The sequence below is a fragment of the Pogoniulus pusillus genome, chromosome 15, assembly GCF_015220805.1.
Source record: "Pogoniulus pusillus isolate bPogPus1 chromosome 15, bPogPus1.pri, whole genome shotgun sequence".
Lineage (NCBI taxonomy): Eukaryota > Metazoa > Chordata > Aves > Piciformes > Lybiidae > Pogoniulus > Pogoniulus pusillus.
This window is the reverse complement of record NC_087278.1, coordinates 6,283,869-6,305,732: the sequence shown is the minus strand read 5'-3', so window position 1 is coordinate 6,305,732 and position 21,864 is coordinate 6,283,869. Positions and strand designations below refer to the sequence as shown.

General features: G+C 46.6%; 1 protein-coding gene across 8 annotated transcripts in view; it reads left to right on the top strand.

Annotated features, from left to right (window-relative positions):
* GRIN2B (glutamate ionotropic receptor NMDA type subunit 2B) overlaps positions 1-21,864 on the top strand; it is a 332,222-nt gene that overhangs the window by 173,077 nt on the left and 137,281 nt on the right. For 7 of the 8 annotated variants that reach the window (XM_064155083.1, XM_064155084.1, XM_064155085.1 and 4 more), the window contains one exon: positions 16,223-16,821. In XM_064155083.1, the coding sequence (XP_064011153.1) occupies positions 16,223-16,821 (599 nt within the window). Of the gene's footprint in view, positions 1-16,222; positions 16,826-21,864 lie in introns of those variants that run through there. The other variant, XM_064155089.1, reaches the window with a different exon arrangement.

Below are 21,864 nucleotides of genomic sequence, written 5' to 3'. Positions count from 1 at the left end.
AGGGCAATTATCCACAGACTGTGCAAAGTCCCCCACAGCAGACAGCTGAAGAGAAACTCATGGCCTTCAAAAAGCTTCCTATAGAAAAAGATTTAGCATCCTCAGCTCTTCATGTATATATGGACCACTTATATTTTAAAAGAAATGCATGTACAACAATGTAGCATACTTTTCCTTCCTTGGGGTATTAGAGAGAATCTTGCACCTGGGTTGGCTCACTCCCAAGCAAAGATACAGGCTAGGTGGAGAATGGCTGGAGAGCAGCCCTGAGGAAAAGGACCTGGGGGTCTGGGTTGATGAAAAGCTCAACACAAGCCAGCAGTGTGCACATGCAGCTTAGACAGCAACCATGTGCTGGGCTGCAGCAAGAGAAGCATGGCCAACAGGGCCAGGGAGGGGATTCTCCCCCTTTAGTCTGCTCTTGTAAGACCCTACCTGGAGTCCTGTGTGCAGTTCTAGAGCCCCCAATATAAGAAAGACATCAAACAGTTAGAGCAAATCCAGAGGAGGGCCATGGAGATGATCAGAGGGCTGGAGCACCTCTGCTATGAGAAGAGCCTGCAAGAGTTGGGGCTCTTCAGCCCAGAGAAGAAAAGGCTTTGAGGAGACCTTATAGTGGCCTTTGGGTATCTGGAGAGGACCTACAGGAAGGCTGAGGAGGGACTATTGACAAGGTCTTGTAATGACAGGACAAGGGGTAATGGGTTTAAATTGACAGAATTGTCAGGAAGGAGTTCTTTCCAGTGAGGGTGATGAAACACTGGCACAGGTTGCCCAGGGAGGTTGTGGCTGCTCCTTCCCTGGAGGTGTTCAAGGCCAGGTTGGATGAGGCCTTGAGTGACCTATTCTAGTGGGAGATGCCCCTGCCTATGGTGGGGGTTGGAACTGGATGATCTTTGAGGTCCCTTCCAACCTAAACCATTCTGTGATTCTATGGTTCTATGGTTCTGTGATTCTAATCCATGGGAAGGAAGGCCAATGAGGTGTATTTATGAAGGCTGTGTCTACCCACTGATGAATAGAGAGATTGTGTCCATAGCCTACTGCTAAATGCACAAGGAGCCTGACCACAATCTCACTTTCACCTAGAGATTGGATATGAACTTGAAGTTAGTGAGATTAGCTTGATAAGTCAAAGAGAAAGAGATCTATTATCAACCCATATAAATTACTGGGTAACATAACAAGAGCAGCTGGACACCGAATGAGCTGTGGAGCACTGGGTTAAGATCTGCCATGCGGTGTGCTTCACTCACCAAGCATGCACACTCTGGCAAGCTTCATGCCTTGAAGAGCACTGATGCCAAGATGATGAATGTACATAGTTCTTAAACTCTGTTTCTTCTGCTCTTAGCACAGAGGAGAGCATTGTCTGAGAGAAAATGTGCACAGAGGCTGCTGCAGGGTCCTGTGCAGTGCAGACAGAGAGGTAGAGTAGGAGTGTACACATCCTGCATTGAGTGAGATAATGAAAAGGTCGAGCTTCTTGCGCTAGCCACCAGACCTGAAGAAAAGGGTTTTCAGTTCAGTACTTCTCAGGAGGCAGCTACTGAGAGGTTTTGCATGAAAAGAAGAAAAGGCACTTCCATCTACTATCAAAAATATAAAACCCAAGGCAGATGACCAGAGTGATGACAGTCTCAGCTTCAAGAATTGCTTAGCTTCACCCTGAACTAAACCTTTGTGTGGCTACACCTTTCCTACAAGTATTCCTTCTTCTGACCTCCCTAAGAGAAAGACAGTTTTGGTTTATTTTGTTTGCTTGGGGTTTTGTTGTTGTTGTTTTTCTTCTAAACTCAGATCCTCTTGATGTATGTTAATTAGATGACTACTTGCCTCCACTGAAGATAAGTCCTGAAGGACTGTATTTTGTCAGGAAGAATAAAGTCTGTTAAAACTATCTCTCCAATGCTTTCACCCACAATTTGAAGGCCATGCAAATACTCTTCCTCTGGGCTGTGGCCAGGGCTGTGTAGTGAAACAGCCTGCGTAATCCTTGGCATCTTTCTGTGAGCACTAACCAGAGGCTTAATTAGCTCTGAACGCATGTGTGGTGATGTAGACACTAATCTTCAGTCAGGCTGGACTGCACCATCACCTCATTTCACAGGGATCATTGTCAGATGCTAATCCACTTCGGGTGCTGCCAGCCTGAGTTGGAGTGGAACTGGCATGTTGGAGATGAGCCAGTTTGCCTATCTTGAGCCACCCTGCTTGTGTGTGTGTGCACATATATATATACACCTGCATGCACTGAACAACCTGGAGGCAGCTATGGATGGGAAGACAGGAAATAATGGGACAGAGTGATACAAAGTGGAAGGGAAAGGCAAAGCATCACAGCCAATGGCTCTTCTCTTTGCAGGAGGTGCAGTCTTGGACACGACTTCTTTCTTTGCCCCCTCATATTTTCATTTGTTCATCTTTTGTCATGGGTCTTGGCCAGGCAATGTTCAGACTGAATAGCTTGTTTCTGCTGGCTTACTGAAGCTCCTGCTGATGCTTCCATCCACTTTCCCACTCCCCCGTTGTGCTGGAGTGTGTGGTTAAGAAAGAGGACTGACAACGGGAGATGCAGAACAACAAGATGCATCAGCTTTGCCTTTGAGTCAGTCAAAGAGCTATTTCTATACCTTACAAGCCTCACCCTGGCTTTTATTCTTTCAGATGCTTTTGTTACTCTTATTATTAACGGCCAGCAGAGGCAAATTCTTTTGCTGCTCCATCAATCCCTTTCTGTGCTGCGCCGATCCTCGACAGAAGCCTCAGTGCCTCGTGTGCATGTGTGATCTTGAAAGAGATATGGCAGTTCAGTCCCAGCCTTGGGTTTTGTTTAAAGAAGTACAAAGCCAAATATAGAGAAAAAAAATTGAATTCAAGTACAAAAAGAGAATCTTATTTATTATGCTGCTGCTTTTAAGTTATATCAAGGGCATATTGAATATATAGATGGCACCTTCTGCTAATGTACAGGTAAGTACAGAGGAAACATGGACATGGACAGTGACATGGACAGTGGCATTGAGTGCACCCTCAGCAGGTTTGCTGATGACACTAAGCTGTGTGGTGCAGCAGGCTGGGCAGTGACTGGCTGGAGAGCAGCCCTTAGGAGAGGGACTTGGGGGTGCTGCTGGATGAGAAGCTCAACAGGAGCCAGCAGTATCCACTTGCAGCCCAGAAAGCCAACCAGAGCCTGGGCTGCAGCAGGAGAAGTGTGGCCAGCAGGGCCAGGGAGGTGATTCTCCCCCTCTACTCCGCTCTGCTGAGATCCCACCTGGAGTACTGCATCCAGTTCTGGAGCCCACATTACAAGAAGGATGTGGATGTGCTGGAGCATGTCCAGAGAAGGGCCACGAGAATGCTCAGAGGGCTGCAGCAGCTCTGCTGTGAGGACAGACTGAAAGAGTTGGGGCTGTTCAGTCTGGAGAAGGGGAGACTTCCAGGTGACCTTTGTGGCCTTTTAGTATCTGAAGGGGGCCTACAAAAGAGCTGGGGAAGGACTTTTCAGGCTATCAGGGAGTGACAGGACTGGGGGGAATGGAGCAAAGCTGGAAGTGGGGAGATTCAGGCTGGATGTGAAGAGGAAGTTGTTGAGCATGAGAGTGGCAAGAGCCTGGAATGGGTTGCCCAGGGAGGTGGTTGAGGCCCCATGGCTGGAGGTGTTTAAGGCCAGGCTGGATGAGGCTGTGGGCAGCCTGCTCTAGGGTAGGGTGTCCCTGCCCATGGCAGGGGGGTTGGGACTAGATGATCCTTGTGGTCCCTTCCAACCCTGACTGATTCTATGATTCTATGAAACAGTGAATTTGATTACATGTGTGCTGGCACAAAGTTATACTGAGTAGAAATGGACTTGTGGACTTCCACCCCCAAAAAAACAGAAGCAGATAAATGAGACTCATAACACTGTTGCTATGAAGTCAGATGGACCTGATTCCTTTCCCCAAATCCTCTCTGCCAAACTTTGAGGAGTGTGCCCATGTGCTTAGATTCTGGAGATGGGTATAATGGGCCTTACAGCACCAAAAACTGTAGCAACCATGAATGTGAATTGTTTCTGGAACTGTGGCCATTACAAGCTCTAGCTCTGCAAGTCTCCCATGGTCCAGTCCTTTAATAAAAGCAACTTGCAATTCATTGCAGTTCAGAAATGGCTTTTCCTTGAATAGAAGGTTTGACACAATTTCTGCCTCAGCAGCAAGGGGTATGCCAAATGACTTCTAATCATCAGAGCAAATAAAAGGATCTAAAGAGCTCTGATCCCAATACAAAATAACGGGAAGCAATAATTTAGCAGGTGTGGATTTGGCAGAACACCCTGCAAACATTTGGATGGGCATGTGTGTGTGCAGGAGGCTTCATACAGTTGTGAGTCGTTTAGTCTGTAAAGCTGCAGGAAACTTCCTCTTGAGTTTCTGAGACTTAATAGATGGGAGCTCAAGAAGAACATTTGAGGAGGGATCTTCTTTCCTTTCTAATATCTGTGTAAATAGCTCCATGTGCTTTATTGGTCTCAGAGTCTCCACAGTGGGGAAGAGGAGAATCAATAACCGTTTAAAACTTTGTGAATCAATTAGATGAGCAAGACAGGCATGACAGCAGCTCTCTGACAGAGGCTCTGCTCGCTGGTTGATCAGGAAGGAGAGCTGGGTAGGGAGAACATAGGTATTGCCATGCTTTCACCCATCCTGGAAGCATGAGAGATAACTAGCTTTGGCCAAAGCCAGCTGATGGGGATCAGGCCCTCAAGCATGACAGATGAGGCTGCATATTGAAATCCTTATTCATTGTTCAGCTGAGGACTCTTGTCACACAGTGATACAGTCGCTTGCCAAAGCAGGGGCTGAGTCCAGAGTAGAGGTCCAATATTAAGGAATCCACTTCTGGTTCTTCTCATTAGGCTTAGAGAGTCTGAAACCAGGAGTGTCATCATGGCAATGCAGGGCAGGATTTTAGCTAGTTCACTCTCCTGGTGTGACAGCTGTACTGGACCTGAGCTGGAGCTTCCAAACAGTGCTAACACATGAGTACCTTAGGGCCAGCTCACCATTTCTGTGCCTTCTGTTGCCTGGTGCATGTTATGTGCTAATGAGACAGCTGTTTGCCAGCAGCGTGTCAAAAGCAGACTGGACCAGGGTGTTGTTTACTTTGTGGCCAGGCTCTTCTATACTGTTGTGGCAGCATGAGGGAGGTGGCAAAATCCCTCTTAAAACACACCACAGAGAGCTGCTTTCTTGCTTGATGCAAAGCAGAGGTTTGACATTGCTCCTGTCCTAGTCCAGGCTGGGAAATGCAGGTTGGAGCAAGCTGGGGTGAGTCAGGTTTGGAAGGGCTCAGGGTGAGGAAGAGGTGTATTTTGAGTGACACCTCCTTTCCAGAATGATAGCATCTGATTTGGAGGGTGCAGATGAGTTCTGTTGGATACTCATGGTGTCAGGAAGCTGAGTATGAAATGGCTGAATGCTTAGTCCTAGGCTGAGGAGAAGGAAAGGCAGGATCCCTTCTTTCTCAGTTTTGTGGCCCTTTCCTGGCAGGAAGCAAGTGACCTGGGCTGGCAGTTCTTGTGGAACTGAATGAGCAGTGTGAGTACAGAGAAGCAAAGAAGGCAGCACATATGCTTCACTTCTTCCTCTCACAGCACATAACAAAGCAGCACCAAGGAGCAGGAGAAGGAGGCCTGGGGGGGCAAGCTGAAGAGAAATCTTGACCTGACTCGTGCCTCCCTACCTGAAACAAGGTCCAAGTGGATGATCCATCAGCCCTGCTCCTCTTCTTGAGCATCTCTGGAGTTCCAGCAGGCTGTTAGGGGATGAGTGCTGCTTTGGGGTGAGGGTGGTGAGACCAAGCCCCAGCCTTCACAGTTGCAGGGAGCAATGGGCTGAAGAGACCAATGAGGGACCCTGCCTACTGCCAGTGCTGGCTGCGAGGAGGTTATGGCTGTGGCTGCACTGATTGTGTGTGGTTTCTGGGGAAACTCTGCTGGGACCAAGCATCAAATTTGACCCTCCTAGAGAAGAGGCAGCCAGGTATGGGACAGTGGGACATCTGGAGTCTGTGTAATCATGTCAGCTCTCAGCCCTCCCTTTGGGCTTGTCCCCTTGCTAGAGATCACTCCCATTTTACGTAAGGCTTGTGGGTGGTTTTTAAACGATGTTTGCTTTTGAGTAGAAGCACAGCTGATTTACTGCTGGGCAGAAGAGATGAGGCTGCAGCATTTTACTGCTTCTTGCCTTAAGGAAAGTATAGGGCACATCTACACAGACTTTGCCTTCAGCTGCTCAACCACTTGTACTCTGAGACAAGCTAGCTCTGATCCAGAGGCTATGTAAGCTATATCAATGCATTGAAAACTATCTAAACTGGTTAATAAGGCCAGCCTCTATGAAAAGATTAAACCTCGGTACAAAATTACCTTTAACTGACTGCTTTGCTTCAGTTGTGATCTGACAAGCTGAGAGCATGGGCACAGTCAACTTCACTCTGTCCACAAAGGCTGAGTAGACCTTTGCCCCATCAGGACTGCAGGTGCTAGGTGTTAGGGTGCAGAGCAACTAACAGCCATGTCCAGAGAAAGCTAATGCTTAAGCAGTGCAGAATTTGAAAGGGGGTGTCACTGCTTCGTAAGACAGAAGGGGAATGGAGGCCCTTACAGACACACTCTGACTTGTCCACAGCTGGACCACAGCAAGAGATCTTCAGCTCCTGAAAGGCTCAGAGGACATTGGGTGCAAAGCTGAACTTCTAGGGCTTATCTAAATAGAGTCTGTGAACATTTGAAGACTCATCTCCTAATAAGGTTTGCTCATAATAAGAGACCAAAGGCATACTTGATGAAATGTAAGAGCAGTTAATTTAGAATTTATAACAAGAACTAGTATTTCACCCTGGATAGCTGATGGAGAAATTTATTCAATGACTTCTTGCCAAATACTGTAACAGGACTTTTAAAAAGAGTGCTGGGTAGTTTTATGATTGCTGTTGATTAATATGGCTATATCAGTGACATCCCATTCAGCTAATAGTCAAAATTCAGTCCTTAGTCTGGAGGGTAAGACAGCCAGAAAAGAAGGCTCAGGCAAACACGATGATGTAATTGGATGGATGAGTAATGGAGCACTTTGACTTTCCTCTAGCTGTTTTGGGCTGGCAATGTCAGGATATTAAGCCTTCCTAGTGGGCTTGTCCGAGTCCAGACAGGGAAGCTAGGCCTGCACTGTCCAGACTGCCAGCATAGCACCTGGTAGGCAGAATCTACCCAGAGTGACCAGTGGTGTGTAAGCTCATCAAACCATGGACCATTTGTGTAAGCTCATCAAACAAGGGAACACACACATACAGAGGTGAAAATGGAAATGCAGCAAGCCTGGTGTGAAAACTGTTTATCCTGGCAGCTTGCTAATTGTCTTTTCCCCTTCATGAAAAGCTGCTGGCATCCATATGCGACGCTCTGAGAAGCTGGTGTGGCATAACAGCATATACTGGCCTGCTTTGACTAACAGCTGTGTGTAAAACTCACAAATGGTGCACTCTCCAAGGACAAACAACTCCTGAGATCTTTCTCTCAGTCCTATAAATCATACAATGGCCCTGGTGTGTTTCATTCTTTCGTCTTTTCTATCAGCTGCATGTGGTATGGAGTGAAATGCTCCCAAAATGAAGATTAGAGAATTTAGGGTATCTTCTGGTTTCCTCTGTTGGAAAATGCTTAGAAGGAGTGATTTCTGTAGACTCTTAAGTGAAAAGTGGAAATCAGCTTTTTTTCAGCCTTTGAGTCATCTTTCATCAGAGAACTTTGTGTTGCAGCTCTCAGGAATTCCTTGGTGCTGGAGCACTTAGACACTTGTCCCTGGGCCAGGGGTCTGCAGCAGATGTTTCTGCAGCTACAGAGAGATCAGTGGCCAAGCCATGACTGGGATCTCTGTATATGATGATTACTTATATGTGTAGGTAATGTCATTGTACTTGTGAGTCTTGGTACATTTGTTACCATTTACCAGAGCTGTTCCAGCAACTCTATAGACTTCATAATGCAGTTGTTCTCAATAGTCACCAGGGATTGTAGCTTCCAGAGAAGACCTACAGAGTGAACAATTGTTCTCCTGATTGCTAGGTCCGTACCTGCTTTCTTGGTCACTTGCATGCCCTGCTTAGCAGGGAGAATGAGAACAGCAACAGGCACTTCTGAAAGAGAGGGATTTTACAGCCCCCCACTCATTTATCACAGGATGTGCTACCCACCTTTCCATCAGTAGGGACTCTGAACCTGGTTTTTCCCTTTCACTTATTCACCAACTTCTGTAGTCACTTCTCTAAGCTGTGTATCCTTCTGTCAAGTAATGCTAGCAACATTCAGTAGTTATGATGAGCACAAGGGAGGGAACTGGTAACTGCTGTGGTTACATAAACCACGCTTCTGCATCTAATGAATGTGAACTGCCCACTGATGGCACGTTCCCAGGGCAGCTCTGAGGATTTTCACCAAGCATGAGCCACTCATCAGTGAATCAGAGCACTGGGGAAGGATTGCAGGAGGTCATCTGCTCCATCTGCTGTACAAGCCCAAATCTGTAATATCCTAAGGAGCCAGTTCCAGTAAGAGAGGAAGGGTTTTAAATCCTACTAACTAATATCAATTAGGCCTAGGATATTGATGTACTCCAACCTTACTTTGAATAGGTTGTGCTGTGTGTTTATGGAAATGTGAACAAGTATGTGAGTGAGAGACACAGAGATGCTCTTCTAGATGCCAGTCCCACCACAGGAATGTTGTGCCAGGGCTCTAATGTCACTGTGCTCTCATAGTTTCTACTGCAAGCACTCAGGGAAAGGACTTGCACAGGATGAAGCAGCATTTAATGGTAAAGAGTTTTATTGCATTGGATCGCTGAAAACCAGATAAAAAAATTACATGTCGAGGGGGGGAGGTGGGGCAGAAATATAAGCAGGCAGAAGATCCTGACTGCAGGCTTGCCTGAGGCAGTGATGCATTTGTGGTAAGAATAACTAGGAGTAAATAAACACTTAAGCAGCAAAGATCCTGATTTCTTGTCAGATCCATTATAACAAACTGGCCTCAGAAATGTAGAAAATTTAATTATAAGTCTTTGAACTGTTGTGGCATTTTCCATCACTAACAATAAAACTCCCACTGAATCAGGTATCCCACCAGGACTGTGACAAATAGGTACGCAGTGGTGGCTCACTTTTGAAGAGAAGAAAAACACAGGAAGGGAAATTAAGGTCTGTGCTTTCCCAGGAGTTATTTGGTGCTTGCTCACTCCACTTTGTCTCCACAAAATATGTGGTAGGCAGGGCCCAAGACTAAACAAGAGGCAGCTCTGTGTGATTTGTCTGCAAGGAAATTTTGCAAATCAAGTGTGTATTGGAGACACAGGAACAGTTTTTTCTTCTATATCAGGGAAATGAGAAGGGGGCTTTGAAAAGGGGTAGTGGCCTGAGTCGTCAGGATATAACAGGATCCTATCATGACCTGATTTCCTGATCCAGCCCTGGGCAGTGGGGAGGTCACACCAGATTCAAGAATTCTCTTGGAGTTACTTAAGGTGAATGGACTCCAAAGGGCTGAGGAGTTATGGTTATGTGATCCAAAAAGCCTTTTGAGAAAGCTCTTGGTCACTTGTGTCTAAAGGGAGAAGGAAACAGGAGGAAAAGGGAGAGAAGAGAGAGGGAGGGAGAGAAGTAACAGAGAAACTGGATCCACCCTTGGATCCAGTGACATCTTCACAGGATTAGTCCAAGTTCTTTAGTGGCAAATATACATCCAGCAGTGACCTCTGTGATAGATGCAACAGTGTGGGCCCAGGAGATTTCAGTCCTTCCATACCCTTCAGGCATGGGCTGCCCTTCCCAGTTCTCAAATGGAGGCTGTGCTGGTTTGCACAAGGCTCCTCCAGCCCAATGCCTGTCGCAGATCTTTCCAAGGTGCAGTTGCAGTGGTTTAGAGCAAGGAAAGGACAGAATTCCACCAGTGCAGAAGTTCTTTGCCCATTGTTAAGCCACCTACAGGAAGAGTTCTGACCAGTAGCACCAGAGTCATTGAGAGCCACTGAGTGCCATCAAAAGCCATTGCCTTGTGTACTGAGGTCAGGTATTGCCACAACTTGTTTGAGACAATAGAAAGTCTCACAGATCCCTTTAGCAAACCAGGAAGGAAGGGCAGGACAGACCTCAGTTTTTAGAGTCTGGTTGCACAGGAGTCTTAATGCATCAGCAAATGGGGTAAGAAATATTCTAACCCCAACAGCCTTTCAAAGAGGGGCTGCTCCCAGCAGAACACAAATGGTGTTTCTCCTGCAGCCATGTGGAGATGGCAGCCTAAGACATTTTGCCAAAAACATGGCTTTTTCCCCCAGTCTCAGAAGACAACACATGCTCTTGGGACTCGTGTTCCTTGTGTGTGCTTTCACATGCCTGGCACCTGTGGGGCCTGCCACTTGGGCTGGAGCTAACGAAACTTGCACCGTAGAATCATAGAATCAACCAGGTTGGAAGAGACCTCCAAGATCATCCAGTCCAACCTAGCACCCAGCCCTGTCCAGTCAACCAGACCATGGCACTAAGTGCTTCAACACCTCCAGGGATGGTGACTCCACCACCTCCCTGGGCAGCCCATTCCAATGCCAATCACACTCTCTGCCAACAACTTCCTCCTAACATCCAGCCTGGACCTCCCCTGGCACAACTTGAGACTGTGTCCCCTTGTTCTGTTGCTGCTTGCCTGGCAGAAGAGCCCAACCCTCACCTGCCTACAGCCTCCCTTCAGGTAGCGGCAGACAGCAGTGAGGTCACCAGAACCACCTGTTCAGGGCCCAGAACCGGGAGGATGGTGCCCAGAACCGGGAGAGCGGTGCCCAGAACCGGGAGAGCGGTGCCCAGAACCGGGAGGATGGTGCCCAGAACCGGGAGAGCGGTGCCCAGAACCGGGAGGATGGTGCCCAGAACCGGGAGAGCGGTGCCCAGAACCGGGCTGCGCTCAGAGGAGGTCGCACAGAGGAACCCCTAACGCAGATCTTCTCCCTCCCCGAGCCAGCAGCTAGGCGAAGGCCTGGTGGAAGCTCTCTCCTTCTCCCAGGTGACTGTCCCACTGCACTGTGTTTTGAAGATCCTGTGTTCCTCAGCTTTGGGGGTGTCCTTACTTCTGCTCCATGGCAAGAAACAGCTCTGGTTTGGGTAGTAGGATGTTGTTTGTAAGGCAGTAATTGCTTTGGCTTGTCTGGGGAATCCAGAGAGGCTGTTAGGAAGGAACTTGTGAGAAAAGCACCCTGGGGACCTCTCCTGCCACAGCTGAGGTAAATGGTTCGTTAAATGGCAGTAATTGGTTTCAACTGGTGCAGCTGCAGGAGGGCTCTTGGAGGAGTCACCTGCAGCCTTCCCAGGGGCCTGCAGGCAGAGTGTGTGGGGGATCAGCCCTGGCCCTGCCCCTGCCCCTGCGGCGCTGAAGTCTGTGGACAGCTTGGAACGGGTAGCAATGTGGTTGCTCTCCGAACCTTGTGCCACCTCCACACATCCTCTTCCACCCACCTAGGAGGCAGCCACCAGTCTCCAAAGGAAGGCTTCGTGATGAGTGCTTTTGAACTTTCACCAGGTGCAACGCAGCCTCCTTAGGGGAGAGGTTAAGCGAGCAGGAGGAGGGAGCTTTTCCTGTCCCAGTGGCAGCAAACTCGGAGCAGGTTTCCCGTGGGAAGCCATCTGTTAGCTGGGGAGCGGTGCTGCGTGGATTGATCGGCTCTGGCTCAGCGAGCTACAGCTTCCTGGCTGCAGGGTGCCAGCGCAGGAGTATTAGGACCTCTGGAGGTATTAAGATCCCGTAGTGGAGCTTCTGCTCTTTCAGACCGAGTGAATGACAGCCTGCAGCATCTTCCTGCCTCTTGCAGCCATGCGAAGCCTGGGCTTGGAGATGAAAGGGCTGTGGGAGAAAGGCAAGCTTTACCCCTCAGCCAGGGGACTGTACTTCACATGGATGATGTGTAGGTAAGGGGCTGCTTCTGCTTTGAACTCGGCCTCTCCTTATCCCAATCTTAAATCTGTCTCCCAGTGGCAGTGCTGAACCGTGTTTTGACTGTGCCAAGGTGAAAAAGAGAGCATGAAATTTCTGCAGAAGGAAAAGAGGAGCTTGTGATGCTTTGTAAAACCTTACACGTCCAGAGGGATAAAATATTCCTTTTTTTGGTTTGTTTGTTTCCAATGGTAATAAAGCAGTAATATTTATATAGGGTACATATGTGCAAAAACAGTTACCTACCCCCATGCCCCTGTCTCTTTCTCTAAAACCTTTCACTGTAACACCACAGCTGGGTCAAATTCCTGCTCTGGTAGCCCTGTGGTTCTGTCAGTTTAGGTCTTTCTCTTTTTGCCTGACCTATCATCAGGTGTGTTAAATAAGGAGTGGAAAGAAATTGTGGCTCTGGGCTGTATTTCTTAATATGCTTTTTGTGCCTCAAAAGGTACTTACTGAGATTCCCATCCAGCTCTATCAGCAATTCTCTTGATTTATTAGGAGGGACACTTTCTTCTACGCCGTGGCTGTCCTTCGTCCCTTGCTTCTTTCTTTTCGGAGTGCTGAGTTGGTTAGGGAATGAAAATCATTTGGCTAGCCCAAGTAGTGGAGTGACTAAGTGCCAAGAGACATCTTGGCAAGCCAAAAGCTAGACTGGCTCGAGCCTCTTAAATGTTCTCAGTTTGAATAGAAGTTACCTCTTTATACTGCTTCTCTTAATAAAGATGCAAACACTTAGTCAAGAATTTGATTTAAGGAGGGGTTCTTAGATTTCTTGGTGGAGAGGAGTTGCTTAGCTGGGTTGTTGTCCTGGGTTAACACAGGCTACTCTCATAATTCTCCCTCTCTTCCCCCACAACTGGGATGGAAAGTAACACAAAACCCCCCCAAACCCTCTGAGTTGAGATAAAGAGTTTTAATGGAAGTGATACGGTGCACAACTACCTTAGTCTGTTTGCAGAAAGGTGCAGCAAAATGTAGAAGCAGCAGCACAGTGCAGTGGAAAAGACCAACACTCCAACCCCCAAAAACCAGAAGCAGCAACCAGAAGCCTCTCACTTTATGACCTAAACTTCAAGCCCTAACAGACTTTGCCTCAGCCAGCACTTTCATATTGAAGCTGGCACGATAGCAGCGTGGTATTGAGTATCATCAGCAGATTCAACTCAACCCATGACAGTTGTGCTAAAGCTATAGATTTGCTGTATTGATTTCTGATGTTCTGATACACTCTGGTTAGTCAAGAATCAGAATCTCTTTTCTCTTTGGGGCTGAATTTCCTCCAACAGTTGAGCTGTGCACTTGTGCGTGTGGTCGAACATTCCCAAAATGCAAAATGTCTTGGACTCCCAGCTAGAAACTGTGGAAATTTGCAGTCAGTTCACAGGGTCTTACATGTAAGGATAGAAAAGCTTTTGTTGATTTCAATATCAAAACTGATGCTCCTTATCTATGTAGCTGTCTTGCCTTTTCCTGGTATTGCCTGCTAATGGCAAGGCTGAGGCTCCACAGTAATGTTCAGTCTGGTACAAGTGGCTTTCAGAGGCATGCTGTAATGATGGGTATTGGAGCTGCTTCCTCAGGCTGTCTTCAAACTCTGACATGCTGTGGCAATCATGTAGGCTTTCTTTGGGATTTCTGGATTTTTTTCCATAAGCTTTAAAGAAAAAAAAAGTATCTCTTCATTGAAGGAGTAAGTTCTGTTCTTCAGCACAATTCTGGGAGAAGGGGATGAATTCCAGTGATAGGAAGTATGAACGTTTGCCACAAACTGAGAGGCTCCTGTGTAGCTCCTGGGTTTGGTGTTGGGTTTTTTTTAGTTAGTCTCCAATTTGTTGCTGTTTTCTTTTTCTCCCCCTCCCCCCCATTTCTTTCTTCCTTTCTCCTTATTATTTTTTTCTTTTTTTTTTCTCTTTTGCATTTTATTTTTTTCCTTATTTTTCTTTCCCCCCTCCCCTCTCTCCTCTATTTCCTTTTTTCTTTATTTTTCTTTATTGTTTTCTCTATTGATTTGTTTATCTTTTTTCTTTATTTTTTCTTTATTGCTTTTTTTTTTCTTACCCTGTACCTATATTTTTCCAGTAAGCAAAAATCCATGCCTAGCAGTAATTTCACAAGTGGGTGGTGAGCTATGTGGAGGAAGTGCACATGGTGTAACCACCAATCTTCAGAAGAGAGACATAGGGATCTGGGAGCAAAGACTCTTCTCTATAGGATATGACCCATAGGGAGCTTAGGAAAGAAAGAACAAACCCAGCTTCAGGATGGGTGCAGGATCAGAGTTTTATTCTGCATTTGCTGTGCTATGGTCATTTTGTGAATAAAGAAAATTTCTACAGGTAATTAAAATCATGTGTAAAAAAAGGAGGGATAGATGGATGGATGATTAACTGTCATCTCTCCTGAAAAGCAGCTTTGTCTGCCAGGCTGTGGCAGAGTGAATTTGCTAGAGAGATGTTCTAAATGTGAATATCTTCAGGTATTTGCGCACTGAGGTTCCCCAGATCTAAAACTGCTGACCACCTTCTTTAGGTTCTCTGGTTCAGCTCTTCTTGCTTACTGAGAGAAGGCAGAGCTGCTGTCTTGTTTCCAGAAGTGATCATTTGATTTGGAGAACTTCCTTATTGTAATGGGACTCTCTGTAGAGAGTTATCATTTAATTCTGCCTTTGTTTGTTTGTTTGCTTGTTTGTGATCCACTCCCACTCTACTCAAGTCAGTGGGAGTCTGTGGCTGATTTTAAAAGGTAGAAGATCAATTCATAGGAAAGCACACTTGGAAATGCTTTCTCCATTTCTTTCCATCACACATTTGGCAAAAGTAGGGATTTGGATTTTACTGGATGTGTCCAAACTGAAAGCCTGATGTCTCATGAAAACCCAAGATGCAAAAGGCTTGCATTATACCATTGGAGAGCTGAGACCTGTGCAGAACTCTCATGGAGTTTTGGAGGTTATAAAATGGTGTGAATTCTCATGCTTGCAAAGATGAACCTGCTGTGGGTAGAAGGATATGAAAGCAATACCAAGAGAAGTAGTGACCTGCCATTTCTCCAAACCATAGAATCATAGAATCAACCAGGTTGGAAGAGACCTCCAAGATCATCCAGTCCACCCTAGCACCCAGCCCTATCCAATCAACTAGACCATGGCACTAAGTGCCTCATCCAGTCTTTTCTTGAAGACCCTCCACCACCTCCCTGGGCAGCCCATTCCAATGGGAAATCACTCTCTCTGGGAAGAACTTCTTCCTAATATCCAGCCTATACCTACCCTGGCACAACTTGAGACTGTGTCCCCTTGTTCTATTGCTGGTTGCCTGGGAGAAGAGGCCACCCCCCACCTGGCTACAATGTCCCTTCAGGTAGCTGTAGACAGTAATAAGATCACCCCTGAGCCTCCTCTTCTCCAGGCTAAACAGGCCCAGCTCCCTCAACCTCTCCTCATAGGATTTGTGCTCCAGGCCTTTCACCAGCTTTGTTGCCCTTCTCTGGATATGTTCCAGCACCTCAACATCCTTCTTGAATTGAGGGACCATGATGTGAACAAAAACTCTGTGACGATTTAGAAATTTCACGTTTCCATTTTATCATGTTTTATGATGTTCTGGGACTGAGCCTTCACAGCTGTAGCATTCTGTGCTACTGCTTGCTTTGATAAGAGCTTGCAGTTGATCCCTCAGAGCTATTTGTGTTCAATGATTTTACCTCCTCTAGTTGTACTTCAGCCTGCATACTCAAACCGGATCGACCACCCCAAACCAAATCGAAACCAAAGATGCTGTGTATTCTGTTTATACTACATATAAGGTTATGATATTTTCTGGATCATCTTAGCTGGTAATTTCTGCAGCCATATAATATTTTGTATATATTTTCTTTCTCTGGCCTCAATTGTGCACCACTTGTTCCCTGTCTGTTAGAATCATGCCTAACATTTGAAACATTTAAGTCATTTCGGCAACCTGCCTTTAAAAATAAAGGAAGAACAGCTGGTCCTAAAAAGGTTTTTACTTCCTTCCCACTGCTTCACTTAAATTTTTTGAAGTTAAAAATTCTTCAGCTGTGGCCAGGACACGAAGTGTAAGGTTCTAACTGTGTGCCTTCCTGCTCCATGCTTAATGTGTTGACTAGGAATGGTGTTTACTGCTTTTGACCTGTTCTTGTTTTTTTTTCTCTCTCTCTTTTCCTCTCTCTGACTTCTTATTGTAGGATGAGTCATCCATGTTCTTCCAGTTTGGCCCATCAATAGAACAGCAAGCCTCTGTCATGCTCAACATAATGGAAGAATATGACTGGTACATCTTCTCCATTGTCACTACTTACTTCCCTGGTTACCAGGACTTTGTGAACAAGATCCGGAGTACCATTGAGCACAGTTTTGTGGGTTGGGAACTGGAGGAGGTCCTCCTGTTGGACATGTCCCTGGACGATGGGGACTCAAAGATCCAGAACCAGCTCAAGAAGCTCCAAAGCCCTGTTATCCTCCTCTACTGCACAAAGGAAGAGGCCACCTACATTTTTGAGGTGGCCAACTCTGTGGGTCTGACAGGCTATGGTTACACATGGATCGTGCCCAGCCTGGTGGCAGGGGATACAGACACAGTGCCATCCGAGTTCCCCACCGGGCTCATCTCTGTCTCATATGATGAATGGGACTATGGTCTTCCTGCCAGAGTGAGGGATGGAATAGCCATAATCACCACGGCTGCTTCTGATATGCTGTCTGAACACAGCTTCATCCCTGAACCCAAGAGCAGCTGCTACAACACCCAGGAGAAAAGGATTTACCAGTCCAACATGCTCAACAGGTAAGAAAAGGGACTGTTCTAATGGTGAACAACCTTCTTCTGGATTCCAGTTGGAATCTCCCCAGCAGTAGCTTGTACCCATTGCCCCATGTCTTTTCCATGGGACTCCGTGTAAAAAGGGTGATGCAATGTTCTGCAGAGACCTCCTGCTAAGTTGATGCCATATGAGCTTATGCAAAACATAATTCCCTCAGATCTGTGCTGTTTCAAGGACCCAAGGTAATCTCTCTTTGCACTGTCTAGAAGTCCCCAGCTCACAGAGTCTCGAGTGTCTGGATATGCCCTCAAGCCTGGGCACGCTACATGAAAGCAGATCTTGTCACTTTAGAAGGTATTAGCTTTCTTCTTAGCTTCACAGGCCAAATCATGCAGTTCCTTCTCCATTGTATGCTTTGGGTACACAGCATTCACTGGAATGACTGCAGACACGTGTAGATATACCCAGCTTAGTTTGGGTACTGACATCAGTCTTGCTGAGACGTAGAGTCAATTAGTCCATGCCACGTTCCGTTCTGCCACTGCCTAGTTTGCTGCAGGCACCTGAGCTAGCTCAGAAATAATTACACTGTGTTGCAGCTGCTTCTGTGATCAGAGTGCAAATATTCAATTTGCCTCCAACAGAACTGGCCCTGTGCTCTGCCTGTCTGGGGTTCTGACCTCCCCAAATGTTCCCATGCTGTCCTTACTCCTGAGCGAGGTAGTTAAAAGTATTGACTCCAGTGAGTTAGGTGCTTGGATTTCTGTTTAAGAGAAATGACTTCTGATGTATAAAAGCTAGTGGTGTCTGAAATCAGCCACTGCCTTTACAAACCCAAAGTTTCAGTAGCAGTGTGTTGGCTTCATGCTTAGCCTTAGCCTGGAATCAAGACACAAGAAAGGGCAGTGGAGAGGAAGAAGTAGTGGAAAGAGGAAACATGAAGATACGAGATCACCTCACCGAACCAAAATTTACAGAGACGAACGGCTGTATTCTCTGTTCATGCCTTTAAGTCACGTTGAACTGTCTGGAGTTTTCTGTGTCCTAAGCTTTAAACCTCTCCTGATATGCATTTTTATATCTGGGATATTACAGATTCTGCAGACCTGGCTGCTTCACACCTTCCCCTTCCACTTACTAAGGTCACACAGCGTTTGTGCATTGTATATGGCAGGCAGGAGTGCAGCAGGCAGCCGTCCCTGTATGTCTGGGACGTGGTCTGGCTTTCTCTGGATTGAACTGAAGATTCTGGAAAACTAATTTTAGTCCTGCCTTGGGCCTGGTAATACTATATTCATCCATCTGCATCTTACAGTTCTTCCTCTGCATGCCTACACAGAATAGAGAAATGTATGTACGTGGGTTTGATATCTAGGGAGACTGCAAGGTGAATGCAACCTCAGATAATACATCAGCGTGTAGCTGGTGTTCCAGAAGCTCTTGAAGTTAATCCAAAGTGGTCCAATTTTCCTCAAATCCCTAGCTGGGAGGCAATGCGATAAAGGAATTTTCCCATTTTCCCATTCACCGGAGAGTGACACATCCAGCTGAAAAAATTTGCTTCAGCTGGGGCACTTTATGTGCTAAGACTGTGAATTAGTCATTTCCCAAGATCTGCCTTTGAACCCTGACCACTTCTGAGATTTGGTTTTCCTTCCCCTTCTCAAAATGTAGCGGTTATGAAGGCAGCTAACATGAAATGGCCTTGCTCGATGAGAAATCAATTGGTGGCTGATCAAGGTGTAATGAGAAAATCAACTGAAGGCTCCTCAGCTTTAGAAAGAAAGGTGAAGTTTTCCCTTGTCTTTCTCCCTTCTCACATCGACAGTCCAGTTTGGTTTTGCAAGTGCTTGTGCAAAGTTCTGTTTGAAGTGTGGCTGCAAGAGCAGAACAGAAACAAGACAGGCTGTTATCTAAATGCCGTTTCTTGCCAAGGTAGGTGTTTGGTCTGCGTCTTCTCGTGTTAATAATGGTCTCACAGCAACTGTGTTGGGCCCAGAGAGTGCTGGTGAGTGGAGCCACATCCTGCTGGCAGACAGTCACTAGAGATGTTCCCCAGGGATCAGTGCTGGGCCTGATCCTGTTTAATATCTTTGTTGATGATCTGGATGATGGGATTGAGTCCACCATCAGTAACTTGGCAGTTGGCACCAAGTTGGGAGCATGTGTCTATCTGTTAGAGGGCAGGAGGGCTCTGCAGAGGGACCTAGACAGGCTGGATAGATTGGCACAGTCCAATGCCATGAGTTTTAACAAATCCAAGTCCAAGGTACCGCACTTTGGCCACAACAACCCCATGCAGTGCAACAGGCTGGGGACAGAGTGGCTGGAGAGCAGCCAGGCTGAGAGGGACCTGGGGGTACTGGTTGACAGCTGAACATGAGCCAGCAGTGTGCCCAGGTGGCCAAGAAGGCCAATGGCATCCTGGCCTGAATCAGGAATAGTGCGGCCAGCAGGACCACACTATTGGCCACACCTGGAGTACTGTGTAGAGGGGCCCAGAACTGGCCCCCATTTAAGAAAGATGTTGAGGTGCTTGAATGTGTTCCAGAGAAGAGCAATGAGGCTGGTGAGGGGGCTGGAACACAGCCCTGTGAGGAGAGGCTGAGGGAACTGGGGACTGTTTAGCCTGGAGAAGATGAGGCTCAGGGGAGACCTTGTTCCTCTCTACAACTACCTGAAGAGAGGTCTTAGCAAGGTGGGGTTGGTCTCTGCTCCCAGACACCCAGGGACAGAACAAGAGGACACAGCCTCAAGATGCAACAGGGTGGGTTTAGGCTGGATGTTAGGAAGAAGTTCTTCACAGAAAGAGTGGTTGGCATTGGAATGGCTTGCCCTGGAGGTGTTTAAAAAGAGGCTGGATAAGACACTTAGTGCCGTGGTTTAGTTAATTAGACGGTGTTAGGTGGTAGGTTGGACTCAATGATCTTGAAGGTCTTTTCCAACCTGATTAATTCTGTGATTCTGTTTCTTGTCTGCCTTGAAACTGATTCTCTTTTGTGTTAGGCCAGGACTGCAGAGGTGTGATCAGGACTGCTGAACATTGCAGATTTTGTCCTAGAAATGAGCCCATGGCTGAGATAACTAACTAGTAGCAAAATAACACTTCAAGGAAGATTTGTTCTACAAGAATTGTTAGTTTTCTTTTCGAGTGATTCCTGAGGATTTTTTCCTCTAGTGAGGGCTTTATCTCAGTTTATGCTGATAATAGGCTTAGGTGATTACTTTGAGTCCAAACATCCAAATGATGTTTTTTTTTCAGTTCAGTTACACTCTTTAGTTCTCTGTTTCGTTAGTCACAATCACCTGTTCATTTTTTCCTTCATCACCCCAGAAAGAAATCTGATGGGAATATTCCAGTCAGATGTTTCTGTGATTCCATGATTCATTCTGGTTGGAAAAGCCCCACAGGATCACCAAGTCCAACTGATATCCCTGCTCTACAAGGTTTGCCCTAAAGCATCTATCCCCAAGCACCACATCCAAACAACTTTTAAACACATCCAGGGTTGGTGACTCCACCACCTCTCTGGGCAGCCCATTCCAATGCCTGACCACTCTTCCCATGACTTTTTTTTCCTAATATCCAGTCTAAACCTACCCAGTTGCAGCTTGAGGTCTCATTCCCTCTCCTTCTATCACTGATTACCTGTGAGAAGAGACCAGCAGCAGCCTCTCCACAATGTCCTTTCAGGTAGCTGTAGGCGGTGATGAGGTCTCCCTTCAGCCTCCTCTGTTTCACATTGACCATCCCCAGCTCCTTCAGCTGCTCTTCCTCAGATTAAATCTCCAGGCTCTTCCCCAGCTTCATTACCCTCTTCTGCAGTCTCTCCAGCTCCTCAGCACCCCTCTTGTATTGAGGTGCCCAAAACTGAACTGCGTTTCTAGTTGTCTTAGTGGCTGGGCTTCTGGGCTTCCTGCAAACCACTGTGCTCTCTGCTCGCTCCACTAGATTGAGATTACAAAGACTGAGGAGGATTTCTAACAGAATTTTCCTCTGGAGAGATGCTCAGATGTCGAGTTCTTCCCTCTCAGCCCTTCAAAGAGAGTTGCTAACCTTCTAGACATTCTGTAAAGTTCATTTATTCTCCCTTCCCCATGGCTGCTGAGGAGTGAGTGGGCAGAGGTGGATGTGTTTATAGGCAGCCTTCTGCTTATTTAGTTATTTTAATTGATGGGCCAGATTTCCTTGAGCTTGGGATTGGTGCTTCTCATTACATTTTGGAAATGGGAAGAAATAACTAAATGACAGGAGCATTCTTGGGAATGGAATTCAGGGATGAGTCATGAGAAAAGAATATGATTTCTGGCACACATCTGAAGAATAGAAGCTCAGTGATTTTGTGTGGATATTCACAGTAGCTGGGCTACATAAGCTGTGGTTTTATTATAGCCTTCAACGAGACCTGGGTTCTTCCTACTGGTTGTCATGGCTGCTTGTGAATGCTGGGCCATAACTACTGGTTTGTAGTTGTTGGGTTACTAATGAGTTCTCCACTGATTGGTTTTAATAGTCCCTCATTTAACACCAGGCTGCACAGACCAGATTTCATTTTAATAAAAAGTGCAGCGAAGCATTTGCTTTGGAATGGAAGTACAAATGTGGAATTCTATTGCCTTTGCACAGAAATACATTAAGAGGGGAACAAAGCTGGGCTCCATTCTGCGCCTCCAGTTCCTCACATGTGAAAACAGCTGGCAGGCTGGCTTGCTGCATTGTTTGGACATGATACTTTCACTTCTGGGGAAAATGCTAACTTGCCTCTGGAGCTTTCCATGCCAACCAGTTAAGAAATGCAAAAGAGGCCTTGAGGAACGGTTCAAAACTATTTTCCCTGCAACATCCAGGGCAAGCACTGCTCTCACATGGCCACAGTCTCCCTTTGGAAACTAGGAAATGCTGGGGCTTATGCAGCTGAACACTGAATCACTGAGCAGGAAAAGTATTTGTAACACCACTGGACAAATATCCAGGACCACAGGGGCTATATGTGCACCTGGAAAGGTGCAGCACCTCTCAGGGTATTGTGCCACTCTGATATCCAGGAGCAGCACCATGCCCATAG